Raw genomic sequence first — 23648 nt, 5'->3', positions numbered from 1 at the left:
CACAACTTATGGGACATGATATTAGAACCCAAGTCTCCTAAATAAAAATTGGAGATGGCAGCTGTCCCTCTTTCGAAGGTTTTGGCCAGAAAATCAAGAATCTTGTGAACAGGAGCAGTGAAGGGATCGATATAATTACTTTTCGCCCAATAAGAGAACCTCTTCCATTTGCTAGTGTAAATCCTCCTGGTAGTGGGCTTGTGAGAGGACACTAGGATGTGTTGTACAGCCGGGGAAATGTTTGGGAGCCTGGCTAAGACTGGAAGTGGAGGAACCAAGCAGTCAGCTTGAAAGTTTGGAGGGAAGGATGAAGCCTGCCCGACTGATGTATCAGGAGGTCTGGAACTGGGCCCAGTATCCAAGGCTCCAGTTGAAGATGATGGCGAAGAAACGGGAACCATATCTGACAAGGTCAGTAAGGAGCAATGAGGATGAGTTTGCAACCCAGTGACTTTGCTTTCTGAAGTACCTTTGGAATTAAAGGGAAAGGTGGAAAAGCATAGAGTAGTCCCGGAGGCCAATCGTGAGCAAGTGCATCCCTGGGTAACTATCCCGGAGAGGGGACTAGGGCGAAGTAGCTGCTGCATTTGTTGTTGAGGGGAGTGGCAAAAAGATTGCTGTATGGCTGGCCCCATTTGCGAAAAATCAAGTCCGCAACTTCTTACTTCAGGGACCACTCGTGAGGCATGAGGATAGCCCTGCTGAGCCAGTCCGCTATCACGTTGATTTCCCGTGAATGTGCATCGCAATCAGAAAACATTAGGAAGACATCGCCCATTGCCATACTCAAAGCACCTCCTGACACACAAGAGGTAAAATCTGGTCCCACCCTGCTTGATGTACCATACCACTGACATATTGTCTGTCTGAATTGCAATGGTCCCGGTAGGTAGAGAGTCCTGAAGTGCTTGCAATGCCAGAAGCACCGCTCTCATCTCTAGATCATTGATGTGCAAATGGTACTTGTGAGGTTGCCACATTCCTTGGACAGACTGTCCCAGATAATGCCCTCCCCACCCTATCTGGGAGGCGTCTGTGGTCACTGTGTCTACTGGATGGGGGTCTAGAAAGGGTCTGCCCAGAGTCACCTGGGGGGAGACCAGCCACCATACTAAGTCCTTTTTGCAAGTTTCAGTGATCAAGATCATATTTGACATTGGTAAATCCTGGAAAAACCACTGAGTGAAAAGAAGCCACTGCAGAATCCGCATGTGGAAGCGTGCCAAAGGAAAGTACAGTTTTGTACCTACCATAAATGTAGACATTAGAGTGCTAATACAGCTGCAGTCATAACAGACGGGTTTTCCTGCCGTCAGGCGGGTCCTCGGTCAGCCAAATTCCAAAGTCTAGGTCCGGCGACGGATGATGTCGCTTCTTCCCTGACGTCAGTGCGACAGGGGTATAAAAGAACCAGCTGACGCCATTTTCTTCAGTTTTTCTTGCCCCAGATGTCAGGTGCCCCCAGAAGGAAGGCAATACATAGATTTATGTAATAATGAAATGCAATATGATCAAAAAACAGTAGTTGCAAGCAAATACACCATAAAAGAATACCCCAGTCAGGTTGTATGAGGAGGTGTTAGCCATTAGGCCTGTCCCAAGAGGGGAAGGAGGGAGGGAAACCTGGACTGCAGCTGTATTAGCACTCGAACATCTACATTTATGGTAGGTACAAAACTGTACTATGCTCATCGTGCATACAGCTGCAGTCATAACAGATGGGTAGAATCCCAAAGCTAAAAAAGGGGTGGTAGGCACTAGGTGGAACTAGGAGGAGCCAGGATGCCCTGCAAGACTGCAGTGGCAAAGCCTGCTCTAGATTTGGAGTATAATGGCAGGTGATAGTGCTTGGAGAAAGTATGTACAGAACTCCAAGTGGCTGCTTCCAAAATATCTTTGGTAGGAACCCCCCTGAGGAAAGCTGCAGAGGTAGCTGTGGCCCTTGTGGAGTGAGATCTGATGCCTGCAGGTACAGTTTTACCATGAAAAGAGTAACAAAAGCGTATGCAGTGGGCTATCCATTTTGAGATTGTCTGTTTGGAAATAGGCTTCCCTTGAGCTCCTGTAGCATAGGAACACAAAGAGTTGCTCTGATTTTCTGAAAGGCTTTGTTCTGTCCAAATAATAACGTAACTGTCTGTGAATGTCCAAGGAATGTAGTATTCTCTCCCCTTTGTTTTGAGGATTAGGGTAAAAGGGAGGTAAGTGGATAGCCTGATTCAAGGCTACCCTGGATACTACCTTTGGCATAAAGGAAGGATTGGTTCGTAAGGAAACTCTGTCCTGATGGAAAATGATGAAAGGCTGCACAGCCATGAGGGCTTGTAGTTCCGAAACCCTGCGAGCTGAGGTGATAGCCAGAAGGAAGGCTGTTTTCCAGGACAAATATTGCAGTTCTGTTGAAGCAGCTGGCTCAAAAGGAGGCAAGGTCAGTTTTTCTAGAATGAAATTGAGGTCCCAAGCAGGTACTGGTTGTTTCCTTGGGGGTTTTATATTCTTATCCCCTCTGAGGAACTGTCTTAAGAGGGGGTGAGAGAATAAAGGAGGATCAGTGTTGTATTCTGCAGAAATGGCTGAGGCATGGATTTTGATGGAGGAGAAAGAAAGTCCACTGCTTAGCATCTCAGCTAGGTACTGTAATATTTGAGGTAAATTCAGTATTCCAGGATTCTGACCCTTTTTCTGATTCCAGGCACAAAACCGTTTGCATTTTGCCGAGTAGGCTTTTCTAGTAGAAGGCCTTCTGGCCTCCAAAATGACATCCTGCACCTCCTTGGAGAGTAGGGTCTGTTGTGAATTTAAGGAATCTTCCATGCGGCTAGATTGAGTGTTTTCAGCTGACTGTGAAGAGTTTTGAAGTTGTGCTGAGTCAGTAGAAGAGGCATTAGAGGCAGGATCCATGGTGGGGAATGCATCAGGCTCCTCAGGAGTGGGTACCAGTGTTGTCTTGGCCAGTCTGGAGCAATGAGAATCATCTTTGGTCTGTCTGCTCTGGTATTTAAAAGAACTTTGGGCAGCAGAGGAAGAGGTGGAAAGGCATAAACTGTCATTGTTGTCCAACTGAAAGAGAGTGCGTCCACTTTCCAGGCCTGTGGATGAAAGGTCCTTGAGCAGAATTTTGTCAATTGGTGATTTCTGTGGGTGGCAAAGAGATCTATGTCTGGCCTTCCCCATGCTTGAATTATCTTTGTAAAAACTTGAGGATGCAACTTCCATTCGTGTGGATCTGTCATATTTCTGCTTAGGTTGTCTGCCAGCGTGTTTTCCTTGCCTGGCAGGTACTGTGCTTGAAGTTCGATTTGTAGCTCCAGAGCCATGTTCCAAAGAGACATGGCTAGCCTGCATAGGGGATATGAATGGGTTCCTCCCGGGTTTGTTTATGTACCACATCACTGTGGTGTTGTCTGTCCTTATCAATAGCTGGCCTGGATGCAGTAGGTCTTTGAAAGCCATAATAGCATTTATTACTGCTAGCATTTCCTTTTGATTGATGTGTAGGTGCTTTTCTTTTTGGGACCATTTGCCCTGAATGCACCGATCTGTCATGTGCGCCCCCCAGGCGTAGTCCGAGGCATCTGTTGTGATGACTTGATTTGCTTGAGGCTTGCAGAATGGGAGACCTGTGTTTCTTTGGCATGCTTGAGCCCACCACAGAAATTCCTTTTGAAGACATGGAATCAGTGGTATAATTGTTTCCAAACTGTGGCTGTGTTGAGACCATAGGTTTTTTAGGTACCATTGAAGTTTCCTCATATGCAGCTTTCCACAATGGATTAGCAAGATGCAAGATGCCATGAATCCCAGAGCCTGCAGGATTTTCCTTGCAGTTAGCCTGGTGAAGGTTGCCAGTTTTTTGAAGTATTGAGTTAGTTGCCCTTGTTTCTCTGGTGTGAGGTAGGCCATCTGGGTATCTGTATTCAAGCTGGCACCCAGGAAAATTATTGTTTGAGAGGGTATTAGCCTTGATTTCTTTTTGTTGACTGTGTATCCCAGAGAATTCAACAATATTATTACAAATGCCAGATGTTTCAGTAGTATGTGCTTGCTGTCCGCTTGGATCAGGCAGTCGTCCAAATATGGGTATATTTGTATCCCTTGAAGTCTGCAGTAGGCAATTACTGATGCCAGGCATTTCGTGAACACTCTGGGCGCAGTAGATAAGCCAAAGGGCAATACAGAGAATTGATAATGGGTTGAACCTGCAAGAAATCTGAGGTATCTTCTGCAATCTTGTCTGATTGGGACATGCAGGTATGCCTCCTTGAGGTCCAATGTTACCAGCCAAGACTCCTTGCCCAGCATGGGAAGAAGCTGCTGTAATGTGAGCATCTTGAATTTTGGCACAAGTAAAAATGTGTTTAGGATGGATAGGTCCAAAATAGGTCTCCAATCTTTGCCCTTCCTTGGTACCAGGAATAGTCTGGAATTAAAACCTTGACCCTGTTCTTGTGCAGGTACCTCTTGAATAGCTTTCATGTCCATGAGATCTGAAATTTGTTTTTGTGCCTCTGCCCTTGGATTGTGTGGCAGGTTTGGCATGCCTCTCATTTTTGGAAGGGTGTGAAAGTGGAATCTGTAGCCTCTGTCTATAATGTCCAGGATCCATTTGTCTTTTGTGACAATATGCCAATTTTTTGAAAATAATGCCAGTTTTCCGCCTAAAGGTGCTGCCATTTGAGCCTTGCTTGGCATGCAAAGGGGAAAGTCATTGGTTCTGCTTTCTGAATGGCTGTGAACTATCCTCACCACCTCTTTGTGTAGGTGCTTGCCATTGTCTGCCTCTAAATGATCCTTGAGATTGCCCTCTACTCCTAGGGCACCTGTATCTACCTCTTTGGGGTCTGTCCGTGGCTGGAAAGGACCAATTTTTTGAAGGCCAATTTCTACTGAAACGTGGAAGTTGTACCTGTAGGAAACGTTTCACTGTTTGCATTGATTTTGCCTTTTCCTCCATTTTCTTTAGTACCTCCTCAGCTTTAACACCAAACAATACATCTTTTTGAAGAGGTGCATCTAGTAATTTAGCTTTGACATGATCTGGTAAGGTTTGCTCTTTGAGCCAAGCATGTCTACGTATGACTGATCCTGTAACAGCAGCTCTACATGAGGCCTCTAAAGCATCAAAACCACATTGCAAGGTATGTTTACCCACTTGCTCTGCACTATGTAACAAATCCTGCAACTCCTTCAAGTCTGGTTGTTCAGGTTGTGACATTTTGCTTTTCAACTGTGATAACAGAAACTGTTGGTACTTTAACATATGGAACTGACAGTTTAATGCCCTCATGGTTAAGGTGGCCGAGGTGTATACCTTTTTCCCCCACCTTTCTAAAGCTCTGGAATCTCTCTCTGAAGATAATGGGTTTTTAGCAGTGGAGGCCTTAATTCCCTTGGGACCCTGTGAAATAGTTTCTGGGTCAGCCACATGGCTTTTGTATAGGAATTCGTGTGAATCAGGAACCCGGTAATACCTGTCCGGCTTGACTGGAGATGGAGGTAAAGAATCTGGGTTAAGGCTGGCCTCCGAATACACATCATCTACTATGTCTAAGACAGGAGGTATAGCCAGAGGCCTGTGCTGAGGGAGCAAGAGGAAATCCCTAAGCCTTTTCTTGGAGTCTGAGTACTCTTGGCCTTCCCAGTGGAAGTGTTCCCTCAAGGTATGTAAGGTTTCCCCAAAAGAGTAATCCTCAGGGGGGGAGACAGAGGGAATGGACTCCTCTGCATCAGAATCTTCAAAACGGGAGTATGAATGTTCCTGGTCTTCAGAATGTTCTGAAGTAATGGAGGCCTGGTCCGAGGAAGGGTATTCTTCCCTCCACTCTGGGCCTTTTGTCCGAGGGGGGTTGAGAACCCCTGATAAGAGTAATCAAATCCTCAGCCATTTTGAGCATCTGCTTTTTAGGCATGGGGCCTTGAGAGGGGCCCTGTGGAGCTTGTCTTTTAGTATGCATGGCTGCTTTAGACTTAGTGAAAGCCTTGATGGAAAAAGAAGAAGAAGGCCTGAAGACACCTTGAGAGGTGGCAGGCCTGTCTAAACTCTGTGTTTCCCCGCCAAGAGTGGCTTCGGTATTTGTAGGCGGGGTGTGGGCCGAAGAGCCTGCGACCTCGGGCACAGAAGACACCGCCAAACAACTGTCATCGGTAGTCAGGGGCTGCGTAGGCGCCTCGCTGAGAACCGGAGCACCTGTAGTCGGCTTTAGCGTGGTGTCGGTAGAAGTCACGGACCTCGTGTGTCGGTCCTTATCTTTGCGTCTTTACTCAAAACTGGAGTCGGAGCATCCGACGACATAATGTAATTAAACTTTTTGCCAAAATAGTGTTGGGCGAACTCCGCCCGACGCTTAATAGTGCGTCTGTTGAATGTAGCACAAAAACGACAGGCCGAGACGTCGTGGTCTGGGCCTAAGCAAGGAACGCAGAGGGAATGAAAATCCTTATGCGGTATTTGCTTCCCACATGAAATGCAACCATTAACTTTGTCTGACATCGGTCTGAGGCAAGAAAAGTTTCCCCAACGGGGTAGTTAGCTTTCAAGAAGACTTCGGTTGAAAAATATTCGTAATCTCAGGAGCTGGCCGACCGGCACTTGCGAACTGCTTCTGCTTCGGGCACCGCGCGGCAAGAAAGATGGAAGAAAATGGCATCGGCTGATTCTTTTATACCCCTGTCGCACTGACGTCAGGGAAGAAGCGACGACATCCGATGCCGGACCTAGACTTTGGAATTCGGCCGACCGAGGACCCGCCTGATGGCAGGAAAACCCGTCTGTTATGACTGCAGCTGTATGCACGATGAAAATCTAGTATAATTGCTGCGGCCATAGAGCCCAAGACTTGTAATACTCCTCTTGCCTGAACCCTCATCTTCTTTATGAGAAACGAAACTTGCTGATGAATAGTTGACACCCTGTCTTGAGGCAGCTTTGCTATCATACATCTTGTATCTAAGTCTGCCCCTATAAAGGTAATAGACTAACAAGGCAGACTTTTTGTAGTTTATGGGGATGCCTAGCTGGGAAAAAGTTTGGATTGTGTAGTCCCATGCTTTGATCAGTTGATGCTTGGTGGTAGCAGTGAGGAGCCAGTCGTCTAGATATGGAAACACCTGGAATTCTAGATGCCTCAGGTGAGCCGTGACCACTGCCATACACTTGAACACCCCTGGGGGCTGTGGTGAGACCAAAGGGCAGGGCTCTGAACTGATAATGACTAGCTTCCAGCTGGAAGTGTAGGAATCTCCTGGTTTGCCTGTCCATTTTTATGTGGTAGTACATGTCCTGGAGATCTATGGAGCACATCCAATTGTCCTGACCCAAGATGAGAAGAATGGACTGCAGTGTTACCATCCGGAACGTCGTCTTTTTTTTACAGATTTGTTTAGCTTGCTGAGATCCAAAATGGGTCTCCAGTCCCCTGTCTTTTTTGGAACTAAAAAGAACCATGAGTAAGTTCCGGATTCGATTTGGTCTGCTGGGACTTCTTGGATGGCTCTTTTTTCTAGCAATCTTTGTATCTCTAGGATTGCGTGATCCCAAAGACTGGGTGGAACATCTGGGATAGAATGTTTTTCTTTTGAGGGTGGGGGTAACTGGGAAAAAATAATTTTGTAACCCCTGGATATTATTGACAGTACCCATGCTTCTCTTGTGATAGTTTGCCAGGCTGCTGGGTACAGTGATGGTCTGCCCCCGACTGCCTCCAGAGGTGGACAGTCGGGCCTCCCTTCAGGAGTGCCGGAAGGGCCTAGCAGAGAACATATCTCTGTCGCCCTGCTGTTGCGGACCCCCTCTGCCATGAGGACGGCGTCTTCTGGTGTTTCTCCCTCTGCCCCTGGGGAGAAAAATCTCCACATGTGTCAGGGGAAGCTCCCTGGGATTTTCGGAACCACATCTTTCTACTCTTCTGACTTTTAGAATATGGTCTAGATGGAGTGGAAAAACAGACTCCTACGGCAGAGAGAGTCTTGCCATCCTGTTCACATCTGGTAAGAGTCTCTTTTACCTGAAGCCCAAACAAGGACGAGCCATCGAAGGGGGTACTGGCAAATGAAGACTTGAAAGGTTCTGGAAACTGACAAAGGCACAAAAGGAGCATCTCTGCAAAACTACTCCAGTACCTGCTGCCCTACTCACTCCATCTGCCGCATAAGAAATGATCCTCATGGAGGAGTTAACCACTGAAGTCAAGGTCGCAAGCTGGGAAGCCGCCCTGTTCGCAACTCCTTCAGCTGTAGGATCTTGCAGGGTACCTCCTAAATCCTTCAGGAGATCCCTCTGAAGTCATGTGAAGTATGACAAGTAATTCAGCGAACTGAGAGTAAAGGTCGCTGAAGAGAACATACGCTTCCCATACATGTCCATCGTACGAGACTCGTTGTTCGGCAGATGGACAGATGAGGAAGTTTCTGCAAGTTCCTTCTTAGTGGCTGCTGCCACCACCATGGCATCAACAGGGACCCCTTTGGAAAGGAAGGATTTATCCTTGGGAGTAGTAATAAATTTATTCTTTCTCCTCGGAACTGGTTCCATGGTCTCTGGAACGCTCTACACCTTTCAACTCACTACAGACAAAAGTGGGTCAAAAGGCAGACACCCCCAAGAGGTGGAGGGTCGGGAACCAAATGCGTCCAGGTAGACAGACTCATCCTCAGAAGGGGCTAGGGACTTCCAGCCACTCCTCTGTCTAAGGATTTCCAAGATGTCTGAAAAGGAGACATCCTCAGAGGGGACCGTGGGGACCCTTCCGATTCATCCAAGTCTGTGTCTGAAGTGATGGACTCAGGGTAGTCCAGATGCTTTCTCTTACATCTTTTCTTCCAAAGGATCTCCTCCGAATGGTCGGGGGAGGTTTCAGAAGACGTGGGGTGGCCCAATGGGGCGTCCTGGGGCACAGGATCCCTACGCTCGGAGGCAGGAGGAGGGTCAAAGACAGGCACCGAGGGAGAAGGAGCCAATGGAACCGAGGGTGGAGCAGTCTCAGGAGACAGCACGTTCCTCATCACCTCAAAGGTGCCATGGACCAGAGTCGACAGAGCTTCCAGCTCCAAAGAGCCCGGAGATCTCCTGCGAACCGAGAGCGACGGCTCCAAGGCTGATGTAGGAGCTGAGGTCACCTGTGCCGAAGCTCCGAGAGGGAGAGCAGGGCCGGAGGACACTTGCCACCTTGGAGTCGGCGAAAGAGCTTCAGCACCCAGATCCCTCGATGGACTGAGACATCAAGGAGATTGGAGCGAGTGTCGGAACTGATAAAGGAGAAGTAACCAGAGCCGACAGTTCTGGCACCACGACCGCCATGCACTCTGAGCTCAAGAGAGTCTGAGGAGGAACCGATGGAGAAGCTGGATGGGCCAAAGGAGCCAATTCCTTATGGGCTTGATAGTAATTTAGCTAGTGCTTGTGACTTGAGTAGTCCATTGCCCACTCTCTCCACGTCATGATCCGAATGCCTGGAGGACCGAGAGGAGTGCGAAGAGGACCAGTGACTGCCCTCTGCAGACTGCAGCAAAGGAGATTGTGGAGCAGAGGGTACCGGTTCCAAAGGAGGAGACCTTGTTCAATTATGGGTCCGGACTGGCTCCGAGGACACAGATGGAGCCGCCAGAGACTTAGCTTTGTCGGAGCCAACACTGGGAACTGACAGAGCAGAAGGTTTTTCAGTGGATTTTGTCTGTTCCGAGCTCAGAACCGATGGCTTAGTGGGATTTTCGGACACTTTAGCTGGCTGAGGACCCTGAGACGTAGAATCTTGAGGGTTCTTCAGAAAGCCACGCAAAATTAACTTATTCTCTCTCTCCTGCAGGTCTCTGGAACTGAAAGCATGACAGATCGAGCAGGAGTCCTGCAGGTGAACAGCCCCTAAACAATATACACAACTCGTGTGCCCGTCCGTAAGGGACACTTTTTGGTAACGAGTCGCATTTTGAACCCAGAGGGTTTAGACTATTTGGACATAGTGGATAATCAACAGAAAAAATTATCACAGCGCTAGAAAAAACAAAGCTGTAGTAGCTAACAGCACACAACAACTAAAACTACTACAAGGCTGTAACTGCTACCCAAACAAAGAAAGGAAAATTCTTTTTTCTTTTTTTTTTTTTTAAAAGGGAAGAGAAGAAGAAGAAAGGGGAAGAGCCTCTAACTTAAATGGTGACTCCCCCAAAAGGAGAGCCTCGAACTTAAATGGCTATCCCAGAAAGGGTGGGGAAAAAGAAGAAAAACTCTTTAATTTAAATGGGCTCAAAGGGGAAGGCAAGACCTGAGGAGAAAAAAATGGCCAAAAACACCCACAACAAGTAGAAAAAAGGGTTGTTAGATTAACAGGATAATATACGCTCTAACGATGTTAATTAAACAACAAAACCCTGAGAAGGATAACAATACAAGTGAAAAAAGCACTAAGTACTTAGCCTGAGCCAGTAGTTGCAATATCGACGCTGCAAGCGGCAAACGAGATCTGGGTAGCTACCGCTAGGCATGGTGGGATAGGGGTTAGACTCGAGCCAGTAAATCGGCCCTGAACCCAACCAGCAAGAATGACGGCGAAATGGGACAACATAACATCGGCCATTTCCACAAAAGGAAACAATGCCATTGGCCAAATTAAAAAAAAAAAAAGTTGTAAACAGAAATTAAGTGGGGGGGGGGTTGCTCCCCACACCCACCACCAATGTGGGGGGCTGTGTTCCCCACACCCCCCTAACTAAATACACCAACTCCGAGATCGCTCTACAGCGGAGAAAGAACAAAATCCGCATAACGGCCAAACGACTCATTTCCCTTTGTGGAAACGGCTGTTCGCAATTTTCAGACTTCGACATTTAGTGATTGACCTTTAGGTGTTCGATAACCTAGGGTTTCGATCACTTTATAGGGAACCTTTATTTCTGGAGAATCCTCAGCTGACGGAATAACAGCTTAAAGAGTTAGCACCTATATGCAAAGAATTCTCAGGAAACAAATTAAATTAAATATCAAATTGAGTTTAGGGGTATGGATAGCTCCGTGCCACAGAGGGATAAAGCCCTGGCTGTGATCAAGATGACCTGGAATCAATTAGCAGCCCAGATGTGATAGCACTTGGCCAGACAGGGTGGAAGTGAATAGCCAATGTTACGGAAGTGAATAGCCAATGTTACTTGCCGTTCTTGTAGGAGACAGCCTAGTCTGCTGCAGGCTTGAGAAATAGGATTATGCTCCACTGACTACAATGGTATGCTCCATATCAACTATTACTTTAAACAGACCACCACACCATAATATTCTTCATAGGAATTCAGCCCTAGATATGTTCAAATCCTACTGTCTTCAGGGATTCCTCCAAGGCTAACTTTCTATAACTAGCTGAGGACCAAAGGAGTTTTAAGTGCTCTCCACCTGAAGAGGATCCCACAGCTCAAACAGCTGTTCATACCACTGATTTCTATTCCTACGTAATTCCTGCACTAAGACATCTGCTCCCTTCTGCCACAAATATAAAATCAAATTTAAAAACAAGCCCCTATGATGAAACCTCAGTATAAATTTAAAAACACGCCCCTATGGTGAAACCCCAGTTTAGTATACTGTACAAGAGGAAGAGACTTTTGGTCCTAAAGAATAAACAACCCCCATGTACTAAAAGTGAAGTCAAAAGAACTAAGACAAAAGATAAAAACCTGCAAGGCTACATCATTCAAGGACAACCACAAAGGCTTTTATGATGAGTGCTTGCACCAAGTAGCCTCCACTATATTCACAGATAGAGATCAGGCAGTTTTGTCCACTGGAGTATCCGCGTCCTAACCTCTGCAGTTCTCGCTGCATGCTCCCTCTATCCATGAGAAACAGAGGTGTGAGATCAGGGGTGAATTTTAGGGATCCCCTCACTTGAGGTTTTTTTTTTTAGAGAGTGTTGGGGAGCTGATTGTTTGCTATGGAGAGGAAACTTATTCTTTAGGCTGGGGATTTTGAGAGTGATGATGATTCTGCCAACATGTTGTTTTTATATTGCAATGTGGATTTAAGTCTCTAGAACTGGTATATGTGGTACTTTCAATTTTTCAGACATGTAAAACATGGACGGCAGAGTCTTTGCAGCATTGTTTACCAGGCAGAAGTCACCACACAGAAGTTTGTAAGAGTCAGAGTACAGAGACAGGGTTTTAATTTTTCTGTATAACTTAAAGAATCTTGTGAGTAAATGTTGAGTTTTGCTAAATAGGTGATATATCTGAATAGGTAGATGACAAACAGAGCATTATATCCAAAGATGGGCCTGATGACAGAGGACTGTAAAGGAACAATGACTTTGTTTTGACCTGATGTTATACCTTTAGTAATTAGCTTGACTAGGGGAAAAGATTGCCTAATTGTTGTTGATGCATGTCTCAGGAACAGAGTACACGGTCCATGAATTTATTTATTTACTGACATCTGCTTACTGGGAAAGTTTCAGCAGTGGCACGGGGAGAAAATGTATCATATTTAATACAATAAATATTTACAATACTTAATTTTATAATGCAGTTTCAATGAATACACAGCATAATAGTTACCATATTAAAATTTGTATCGATTGTCACAAACATTAAATTTACAAGTCTTGTCCTGAAACTTTACAGATATTAGAGAGGTATATAAAATAGGCAGGAGTAATTACTATAGAGTGACGTATTAGAAGAGATAAGCAAATCTGAGTGTTAACAGAGAAATAGTGATGGAATAGTAATTTGGTTGTGGTAATTACAAGTAGGTATAGTAGTTTAAGAAGTGCAATAAAGTGAGGTAGTTGAAGGGGATAAGCAGGTTAAATGATTTAGTGCTTTAAAGGGCAGTATAAGAAAGGTGATGATGGGTGTTAGAGAGCTATGTCCCAGAGGAGAAGCAGGGACAAAGCCAGAGGCAGAGAGGAAGTTTTTTACTAATGGTTTAAAAAGATGGTGTGTGACAGACCTGATTGATACAGGAATTTTATTCCAACTTTTAGGTACATTATTTTAATACAGACTGACCCAGCAGCCCTTTGTGGGAAGTAGTTGTTTATTATTTGACCGAAGGGGATGGTTTGGGAGACAGTACTGGAGTAGGGGTCTAATTGCTGGGTAGGCAGATGGAGTTTAAATGATTTTATGGGTTAAGGTGAGCTGAGTATAAATTAGGTGTTGACAAAGCTTGAGCCAGTTAAGTGTTTTTAGTGCTAAACAGTGGTGGGTCCAGTAAGGTTTGCTGAAGGGAACCTGGCAACTTTGTTATAGCACTGTTCAAGATTAAAACTAAGTGAGGCTTGTATGTTGGTCATGATAGGGCCTCCATATAGGAGACAGGGTAAGAGGTAAGTGGTAGCTAAAGTTACCCTGACAGAGTCTGTAAGGAATTTCTTCACTTTGCATAGTGTGCCTAGTTTTTGATAGGTTTTCTTGATGCTGTTGTGGATACATAAATTAAATTTAAGATTGTCGTTGACTGTCATGCCAAGTAGTTTTGTAAGCTAGGTAACTTCAAATCACAGCATTACTTAAAGAATACATTTTACAGCGTTTTTTAATTTTTTTTTTTTTTTTTTTAAGAATTAGGATTTTGAAAAAAAGAGAAATAATGTATTTTACTGGTGATTTAGTAGCAAGTAATTATCCTGTACCAAGCTTTCATAGTTAAAGGCTTCTTAAGCAATTCTCTGAAGATGTATAATGGTTGTCTGAAATGCATATATGGGTAGAATCATTAGCGCATTGTATGAGGAAAGCTTGCTGAGAGGATTTATGTAAATTGTTAGTGAATATATTAAAGAGCAGATGGCCAAGACTGGAGCCCTGTGGCACACCAGTATTGACAAGAAGGAAGGGAGGAAAAAGTGGAGAACCATTTAACAGACTGCTATCTACCAGTTAAAACAGCTGTTAAACCACAGCAGTATGAGCTGTGATAGCCCAAGGGAAGACAGTTGAAACAGGAGTTTTTGGTGAGAGACTAGATTAAAAGCTTTAGAAAGATCAAGGAATATAGAAACAAGTTTGCCTTTGTCTGTGATTTTGTTAATTGTATTAGTGAAAGTTAACAAGGCCATGGTAGCGCTATGGGTGGGTCTAAAACCAAGCTGTATGGGGGTCAGAAGAGCTTTTCCTGAAGAATACTTTGAAGAAGTTGCTTGTGAATGCATTTCACCACAATTTTTGACAAAGGGGATAATATGGTGGATAGATCTGAAATTGGTTATATCAGATGAGGTTCCTCCTTTATGAAGGGGAAGATAAAAAATGTTTTCCACAAAGAAGGAAAGTACAGTTGTGTACACTTACCATAAATGTAGATGTTCGAGTGTATTCACTATTTCAGTCATCACATTTGGGTTATCCCTGCCAGGGTAGCCCTCAGTCAGCTCGAATACCAAAGGCTTAGTATTTCTGCGTCGGTTGCTGTCGCTTCAGGACTGACGTCAGGTCGTCAGGAGTATAAAGTAAAGCAGCCGATGCCATTACATCAGTTTTTCTTGCCCTGTCAGGAACCCCCAAGCGGGAGCCAGGATATGGTGGAAGAACCCCACAAGTAGAAAGTAAATACCAAAAAATTCCTTGTAAGGGGGGAGAGAGAGACAGAGAGAGAAAAGGGGGATTGAGGGAGGGAAACCAGGACTGCAACAGTGAATACAGTCGAACATCTACATTTATGGTAAGTGTACACAACTGTGCTATGTTCTTCATGTTTCACTGTTGCAGTCATCACATTTGGGTTGATTCCCAAAGCTGAGGAAAAGGGTGGAGGCAGTCAAGAAGACTAGGGGGTGGCTAGGATGCCCTGCAAGACTGCAGTGGCAAAGCCTGCCCTGGATTTGGAGAAGAGAGGCAGGTGGTAATGCTTAGTGCAGGTATGAACAGATGTCCATGTTGCAGCCTCCAGGATGTCCCTGGTGGGGACTCCTCTGAGGAAAGCTGCAGAGGTGGAGGCTGCTCTGGTAGAGCGAGTCTTGACCACCTTAGGGGAGGTTTCCCATGTTGCTTGTAGCAGATATGGATGCAGTGTGCTATCCATTTGGAAATGGTTTGTTTGGATATGGTTTTGCTCTCTAATCCTGCAGCAAAGCAGATTAAGAATTGATCAGTCTTTATGAATGATTTTGCTATCCATTTGGAAATGGTTTGTTGGGATATGGTTTTGCTCTCTAATCCTGCAGCAAAGCAGATTAAGAATTGATCAGTCTTTCTGAATGATTTTGCTATCCATTTGGAAATGGTTTGTTTGGATATGGTTTTGCTCTCTAATCCTGCAGCAAAGCAGATTAAGAATTGATCAGTCTTTCTGAATGATTTAGTCCGGTCTAAATAGAATCTGAGCTGTCTGTGCACATCTAGAGTGCAGTATCCTTTCCCCCTTGTTTTGTCGGTTAGGGAAAAAGGTGGGCAAATGAATGGATTGGTTGAGAGCCACACTGGACACCACTTTTGGCATGAAGGTTGAGTTAGTCCTGAGGGAGATCCTGTCAGCATGGAAAATGATGAAGGGCTCTACAGCCATTAGTGCTTGTAGCTTGGATACTCTTCTGGCTGAAGTGATGGCCAGAAGCAAGGCGGTCTTCCATGACAGAAACTTTAACTCTGCTGAAGCTGCTGGTTCAAAGGGGGGGGGGGGTCAGGGTGAGCTTTTCCAACACAAAGTTTAGGTCCCATGCTGGGGTAAGTGCTCTTCTGGGTGGCCTCAAGTTGCTAGCTCCTCTTAGGAGCCGTTTGAGGAGAGGGTGTGAGAAAGGTGGGTGCTCAGTGTTGAAATGAGTAGAGATAGCACAGGCATGAATTTTAATAGAGGAAAAGGAGAGAACACTGTGTGATAGGTAATCCAGGATGAGAGGTAGGGAGGACTGTGCAGTATCGGCTCCCTTAGCCTGGATCCAGGTGCAGAACCTTTTCCATTTATCAGCATAAGACTTTCTAGTGCTAGGGCGTCTGGCCTCACATATAACATCTCAAACTTGTTTACTGAGATTGGCAGCTTGTTCAATGGTCAGCGAATAATCTAGGCTGCCAAATTGAGGGTCTGCAATTGGGAATGCATGAATTCCCCTTCCCTCTGGGTCAGGAGTGTTGAGATCTACGGGAGATGCCATGGTGACAGAAAGGACAGGCTGCGCAGCAGTGGGTACCAGTGCTGGCATGGCCAGTCTGGAGCAATCAGAATTGCCCTCAGTTTTTCCTCCCTTATTTTGAACAGTACCCTGGTAATGAGAGGTAGTGGGGAAATGCATAGACTGGGAGGTTGACCCACTGGAAGGATAGAGCATCCACTTTCAAGACCCTGCAGTGAGGCTCCCTGGTGCAGAACTTGCTGAGCTGATGGCTGGTGTGGGAAGCAAAGAGGTCGACCTTCGGGGTGTCCCATTTCTTAGTTATAAGAGTGAAGGTTCTTTGGTCTAGCTGCCACTCGTGTGGGTCCAAACGATTTCTGCTTAAGTTGTCTGTCAGAGAGTTTAGAGAGCCCGGCAGGAATTGTGCTAACAGGTGCAGTGGCATGGCTGAGGCTGTGTGCCACAGGGTCATGGTGAGCTTGCATAGAGGGTAAGATTGAGTTCCTCCCTGTTTGTCGATATACCACATTACAGTGGTGTTGTCTGTTTTGATCAGTAGAGCCCCTGGGGAGAGAAGGGGTCTAAAAGCTGCCAATGCTGGACAGCTAACATCTCTTTTTGGTTGATGTGCAGATGTATTTGATGTGGGGTCCATTGGCCCTGTATGCACCTGCCATCCAGGTGTGCACCCCAGGCATAGTCTAATGCATCTGTGGTGAGGGTCTGGGTGGCATGAGGTGGTGAGAAGGGTAGTCCCTTGTTGTGGTAGCATGCTGCTGTCAACCAAAGAAAATCCTTCCTTAGGCAAGGTATTATTGGTATAAGAGTTTCCAGGTCTTGAGACTGTTGACACCAAAGGCTTTTTAGGTACCACTGAAGTTTCCTCATACGCAGTCGGGCATATGGAATGAGTAGAATGCAAGACACCATGAACCACAGAGCTTGCAGGATTTTCCTTGCGGATAAACTGGGGTGTGGTGGCTATTTGAGAGAAATAGGTGGTCAGGTAAGTTTGCTTTTCTGGTGTAAGGAATGCCATCTGGGATGCTGTGTCCAGGCTTGCTCCCAGGAATATAATTTTTTGGGTGGGTACTAGTTTGGATTTCGTTTCGTTGATAGTGTACCCTAGGGAGGTCAGTAGGCCCTTTACAAAGGCCAGGTGCTTGAGCAGCTTTTCCTGACTGTCTGCCTGAATTAGGCAGTCGTCTAAGTATGGGTAAATTTGAATATTTCTTTGCCTGCAAAACGAAATGGCAGGAGCCAGACATATTGTGAAAACTCTGGGAGCAGTAGATAAGCCACAGGGAAGTGCAGAGAACTAAAAGTGCACAGATTCTACCCTGAAACGTAGATATTTCCTGCATGATTCCCTAATTAGGATGTGGAGGTAGGCCTCTTTTAGGTCTAGGGTGGCTAGCCAAGCAGTCTTGGACAGCATAGGTAGTAGTTGCTGGATGGTGAGCATTTTGAATTTTTGTATCACCAGGAAGGTGTTTAGAATGGACAGATCAAGGATGGGGCACCAGGTGCCCTCTTTTCTGGGTACCAGGAAGAGCTTGGAGTAGACACCTTTGCCTATCTGTTCTGCAGGAACGTGCTCTATTGCCCTCATAGAGAGCAGGGAAAGGACTTGTTTTTTGGCCTCTGCCCACTGGTTTGGAGGAAGATCTGGGAACCCTTTTGGGGTTGGTAGAGTGTGGAAAGAAAATTTGTATCCCTGGGACACTATGTTGAGGATCCAGCGGTCACTGGAAATGGTGGCCCAGATGCTTGCATAGAAGGAGAGTTTTCCTCCCAGGGCCAAGTGCAGGTGGGCAGAGAGAGGGGGTGGAAGTGGAGAGTCACTGCGAGTTCTTACTATGAGGGGGTGGCTTTGCACTCCCTGGTTTTGAAGTGGAGGAACTCCATTGCTTTGATCTCTACATTTCCTGTGTCTGTTGTCTGGAGGGTCCGATTCCCTGGGGTCTGGACTAAACTGACCTGGAGGGGGCAGGAAAGGACCAGTACTTGGAGTGGCAATGCCTACTGAACCTGGGTGGCTGGACCTGCAGGAAATCCTTAACTGTCTGCATAGATTTATCTTTTTCTTCCATCTTTTTTAAAACCTCCTCTGGCTTGGTGCCAAATAAGTTGTCTTTGTGGCAAGGGTACATCCAATAATTTAGATCTGACGTGGTCTGGCAAGGGCTGTTCCTTAAGCCAAGCATGCCTTCTAAGGACAGAACTGGTGACTGCTGCCCTGCAAGATGCTTCTAGGGCGTCAAAACCACAGTGTAAGGTGTGCTTAGTTACTTGACTTGCATAATGCACTAACTCTTGTAACTCTATTTTCTGCACAAGCAGGAAAAGATATTTTTTGTTTGAGGAGTTCCATGGTATGTTGCTGAAATTTTAGCATATGGAACTGACAACTTAGTGCTCTAATAGCAAGAGTAGCAGAAGTGTACACTTTTTTACCCCATCTGTCTAATGCTCGGGAATCCGTATCTGAGGGGGTGGGATTCTTAAGAAGTTGCTTTAATTGCTTTAGGCCCTTGGTAGATTACCTCAGGGTCAGCATTAAGATTTTTGAAAAGAAATTTGTGCGAGCCAGGGACTCTAATACCTGTCAGGTTTCCTGGCAGCAAGAGGGAGAGTGTCAGGAGTCAAACTAGATTCTATGAAAACATCACCTACAACATCCAGGACAGGAGGAATGGCCAAGAGTGGAAGATCTAAGAATTCCCTGAGTCTCTTTTTAGACTGAGGGTAGTCCTTACATTCCCACTGGAAATGCTCCCTTAAAGTAGAATGGATTCTTCTGCATCAGAATCTTCTTAAGCAGAGAGGGGTTGCATGTCTTCATATTCAGATGATCAGAGTCATCGGACTCCTGTTCTGATAAAACTATTGGGGAGAAATCTCTTTTTTCTTTTGGAAGGGGTAGCTTGGCTTCCCCTGATCAGCATAAGGTTTTCCGCCATTTTAAGCATTTGAGACTGAGGCAAGGAAGCAGGTGCCTGAGATTGGGTCATCGGTTTCTTGGGTGTGGTTTGTACCCTGGGCCTTAGAAACTCGGTAGTTTTCGAAAGAACAGAAGACGCAAAAGAAGAAGTCTGTTTGTGTCGAGAATTGGTAATGTGAAGTACTTCCTCGGAAGCTGGTGCCTACTCAGCGGCTCCGGACCCATCCAAGGTAGAGACAACCGCAGGATCCTTAGTTGATGAAGAGTTTTGCAGCATACTGGACTCCGAAAGGGTCTTGGTAGCGGCCTGCAAATCCACAGAAGCGGTCATCAGGGGCTGCGAAAGCAAACTGATGGCTGCGAAAGCAAACTGATGACTAGCTTAATGGAAGTGACGTCGGAAAGGTTTGGACCTGTGCGGTCTGTCTCTGTCTTTATCCTTATGTTTTTTGGAAGATCTGCTGTCGGATGGCTTACCGAAGCCATATTGGAATTCGAGGACTGTGAGTGAAAATATCTAGCAACAATAAGGGCCCGACGATGTACAGAGTTCTGGCATTGAACAAAGCACAAAAGCGACAGCAAGGAATGTCAAGGTCTGGGTCTAAGCAAGTGATGCAGTAAGAATGAAAGTCTCAGTGTGGTATTTGCTTTCCACAGGCGAGACAATTGTTAACTTTTTCTGACATCGGTTAGAGTAAGAAAAAAAAATATCCCCAATGGGATACTTAGCTTTAGAAGACTTCAGCTACAATTCGGAAAACGAAAACTCTGGTAGAGGCCGACCGGCACTCATGCGAACTGCTTCTGCTTCGGGCTCCTCAGCAAGAAATACTGATGTAATGGCATCGGCTGCCTTACTTTATACTCCTGACGACCTGACATCAGTCCTGAAGCAACAGCAACCGAAGCAGAAATACTAAGTCTCTGGTATTTGGGCCGACTGAGGGCTACCCTGGCAAGGATAACCGAAATGTGATGACTGCAACAGTGAAACACGAAGAACATCATACGATTTCTTGATAAATCTGTTAATTAGAAAAGACACAGAACAGGCTATGGAACTGGCAGCCAGCTTGAGGTATTCTGCTGGAAGATTATCAACTGAAGGAGAACAAGGTTTCAGTTTAAGAAGTAGCAATTTGATGTAGGTGGCTGGGAGGGGTTTTAGGGTGAAATATGGGGTGTTTGCTGTCTGGGTATGGGACATGTTGGGAGGAAAATCTTTAGTAAGGCTTTAATGCTTTCTATAAAATGCATTCTGTAGAATTTGCCCAGGTCTGTAACAACAGTATCTGTTTTAAGGGGTTGTCATTTAAGTGGTATATTTCGGGTATTCTCATTTCCCAAAGTCTGCAATATTGCTTTTCTTTGCATTTAGCATTATGCTCTGCACCTTATCAGTTACTGTAATATATTAATGCTAATGTTTCTTGTGGCAGGGAGTGCAGTGTTAAAAGCCTTCTGGCACTTGGCTTGAAAATGTAGATAATTGACACTTCCAGGCAGAGAAGTAGACACTGCAACCATGACTGCTAGAATAAGTAACTAAAGTACAGCAAAAGAAATAGGTAGTATTGACTATTTACTGAATAAATATAACATTTCAATGAGTTACAAAGTATAAAACTATACCTCTTACTTTTTCTTCTGTTTCAAGGCGTATTTTGTTTACTGCTTCATCACGGGAAATCTATAAAATGAACAAATCTTTCAATACCTAGTCTGAAAACACATACTAAATTCAACTATATCTCACCAGCACAACTGACGACCAAAATATCATTTATTTAAAAACAGCAGCAGAACTCAAAATGTTGACAAATCTCTGCTTTTGGAAAATAATTACTAAATAACTAATTTTGTAGTTATTAAAATCATTTACCAACTCAGCACTTGTAAATTAAATGAAATAAATCACATCTTTAATAAAATGAATAAGAACAATTACAGAACATTAGAAAGCATACAAGGAAAAATAAGGAATAAGTAATACATAAATCATATGCTGGGTTAAGCAATCTATGATGCACAGTGCTGCCACAACCAAGATGATAATAGTAATATCTTTTGGCTTTTCCCGGTTAGGGGTCTCCACAGTGGAACTCCCGTCTGCTAATGATTGGCAGTAGATTTTTACGGTGCCAAGTTGCCAGCCAGACGCCCAACCTTCAAAGAAGGCACACCCATTCACACACGCACCAACCTGCATGTCTTTAAACGTCACTCAACCGCGGAGAGGACATGCAGACTCCACACAGAAGGTGCTCCAGCCGAGAATCGAATGGAAGAACCTCTTGTTGTGAGGCGACAATGCTAACCGCTGCAACACTGCGGCCTAACACAACCAAGATGATAATGAGTGATTTTAAACAAGGTAAACTGTTGCATCAATAATGTTGTTGTTGTCTTTCGGCTTTTCCCGGTTAGGGGTCGCCACAGCGGAACTCCGGTCCGCTAATGACTGGTAGTAGATTTTGACGAACGTTGAGGTGCCAGCTTGACATTCAACCTTCAACGAAGGCATGCCCATTTACGCATGTCTTTCGAACGCCCACCCAACAGCGGGGAGGACATGCAGACTCCACACAGAAGGCACTCCCCGCACTCCAGACGAGAATCGAACAGGAGAACTGTTGCATCAGTAATAATAGCACAAATGAGTCAATAAAACAAAGGCTCCAAAAACGTGACTAACCAAACAACATTACACCATCCCAGGTAAATGATACTCACAGCTGTCAACCACTTTGCTCAAGAATAAGGAACAAAACAGCTGTTCTGTTGTTTAGAAGAATAAAGCCCTGAGTATGTCGCAGGCAACTGGAGTTTGAACAGTAGCTCGAGTATCTTTAGGAGCAGGCTAGGAAAGATGAGAGTTAGTGGCCACTGTCTATTCGGCTATCCTGGGTGGGGGTGGCACTGGTTTGCAACATAGGTGACATCCAGCAAAAGTACTGGGTATCTATTCTGTGGAGCTTGACTCTATCAAAACTGTGCTACTGTATAAAAGTCAAACTGTAAGACGACAGGGGCCTTGGGTGGCAGCTGAAGCAAACTTAGAGAACTGTCACAGGGGAGGAGGGTGCTCTGCTGGGGTCGCGGGCAGGTTGCCTGCAGCATCAGCAAAGCCAGCCAACTCTACACAACCTGGCTACCTCTGCAAAATGATGAGCATAGTGGTGCAGCAGTTGCATTGTTGCCTCACAACAATAGATTCTCCGGTTCGATTCTCGGCTGGGGTGCCTTCTGTGTGGAGTCTGCATGTCCTCCCTGCATTTGTGTGGGTTTCTTCCGGGTGCTCTGGTTTCCTCCCATGTTATAAAGACATGTGTCTAGAGCATTTCACCCTGGGTCGCCACTGATAATTGGCTTTGTTCCAAGTTGGACTTTCCTGGTAAACAAATGTTAAATAAAAATAAATAAATGAGATTATTGGAGACTCCTGATTAGGAATGAATGGGCTATAGGGCTCTCTCTTGCCTGGGATTCCTTGGTTCCCATTACTGCAGAATGAATGGGCCAATTTGATCCATGTACAGGAACCATCGGGGCTTGGTCCTCTGGGGAATGCAAAAAAAAATGTCAGTGCCAAAGCCAACAATAATGAGAGATAAGGACCCAAAATCAATCACAGACAGTTTTTAATTGTCACAAGCTGGTCTCTCTGCCTGATCTCCCTCAATTCTCCTGCCCATTCCAAGCATTTTTTCCTTGGCCACTTCAAGTAGCCAGTCATTATACTCCTTAATTATATTATGCCTTGGTATGCAGGCTGCTGGCAAAGACTGAGATTACTACTGCCAACCCTCTGTATTTACATTTCCTTGTCACCTCTCTGGCCTTGTATGCTACCATGATAACTATCTCCACTTAGTGGCCATTAGCACATCTGCATGCAGCAAACTGTGTTCAACCCTCTGCCCTGGACACCCCTTGGTCACAGTTTCCTCACATCTAATCCCTGAGATCAGTTTCACTGTCACTTGCTTTTGCCCGTTCCTCTTGCCAGTACATTTATTCCCCTAGTGACTGAGCATCTGTTCACAAAATTATCATCTCTGTCCCCACAGCAACCCTTATCTTTTCCTCTACAGCTCTATTCCAGCTTAGTACGTGCCTATACAGGTAAATATTAGGCTATCAGTCTGCAGATTTTTATAAGCCCAGCCAATACATAGAGGTCAGAATCAAACCCTGCACTTTGTAACGGGAAGGTAATGACCTTAACTACTATGCCAACCCTCCTCTGTGCTACCATCCAACCTTACAATAAACAGTGAAATGCTGTTTAACATCTGGGTGCAAACTCACATTAAAAAAATAAAAGTACTTGCATAACTTCTACTCAACGTTTCTCTAAATGTAAATAAAATGTTATCTTATTGTGTTCTGTATTTTTCCCTTCTGTCTCCACCAACTGGTAATACCTCTACCTAAATACTTTCTTCCAACTAACCAGTGTGGTGTCATCACCTGGATGGATGCCTCTGGTTCAGCCTCTTCCCTCATCACCCTTCACTGGTGTCTGTTCCTGCCATCCCTCATTGCCTTCCTTATTGTTGTCCTCTCTTTTGCAGCTTCTTCCTCTTTTTCATTTCACTTTATTCTGTAATTTCCTGCTAACCTTTGCATCTATAACAGTCTCTACTGATGCTGCTTAACTCAAACTT

General features: G+C 45.1%; 1 protein-coding gene across 1 annotated transcript in view; it reads right to left on the bottom strand.

Moving 5' to 3' along the window:
- The window catches only part of PNPT1 (polyribonucleotide nucleotidyltransferase 1), a 1644852-nt gene that overhangs the window by 1167493 nt on the left and 453711 nt on the right, over window positions 1-23648 (bottom strand). Inside the window, exon 11 of the mRNA XM_044055211.1 lies at window positions 20611-20668. Coding sequence (XP_043911146.1) covers window positions 20611-20668 — 58 coding nt within the window. The remainder of the gene's footprint in view (window positions 1-20610; window positions 20669-23648) is intronic.

This window comes from Protopterus annectens, chromosome 1.part2, assembly GCF_019279795.1.
Source record: "Protopterus annectens isolate FY-2018-M chromosome 1.part2, PAN1.0, whole genome shotgun sequence".
In the NCBI taxonomy this organism is placed as follows: domain Eukaryota; kingdom Metazoa; phylum Chordata; order Ceratodontiformes; family Protopteridae; genus Protopterus; species Protopterus annectens.
This window is presented reverse-complemented; position numbering and strand designations above follow the sequence as displayed.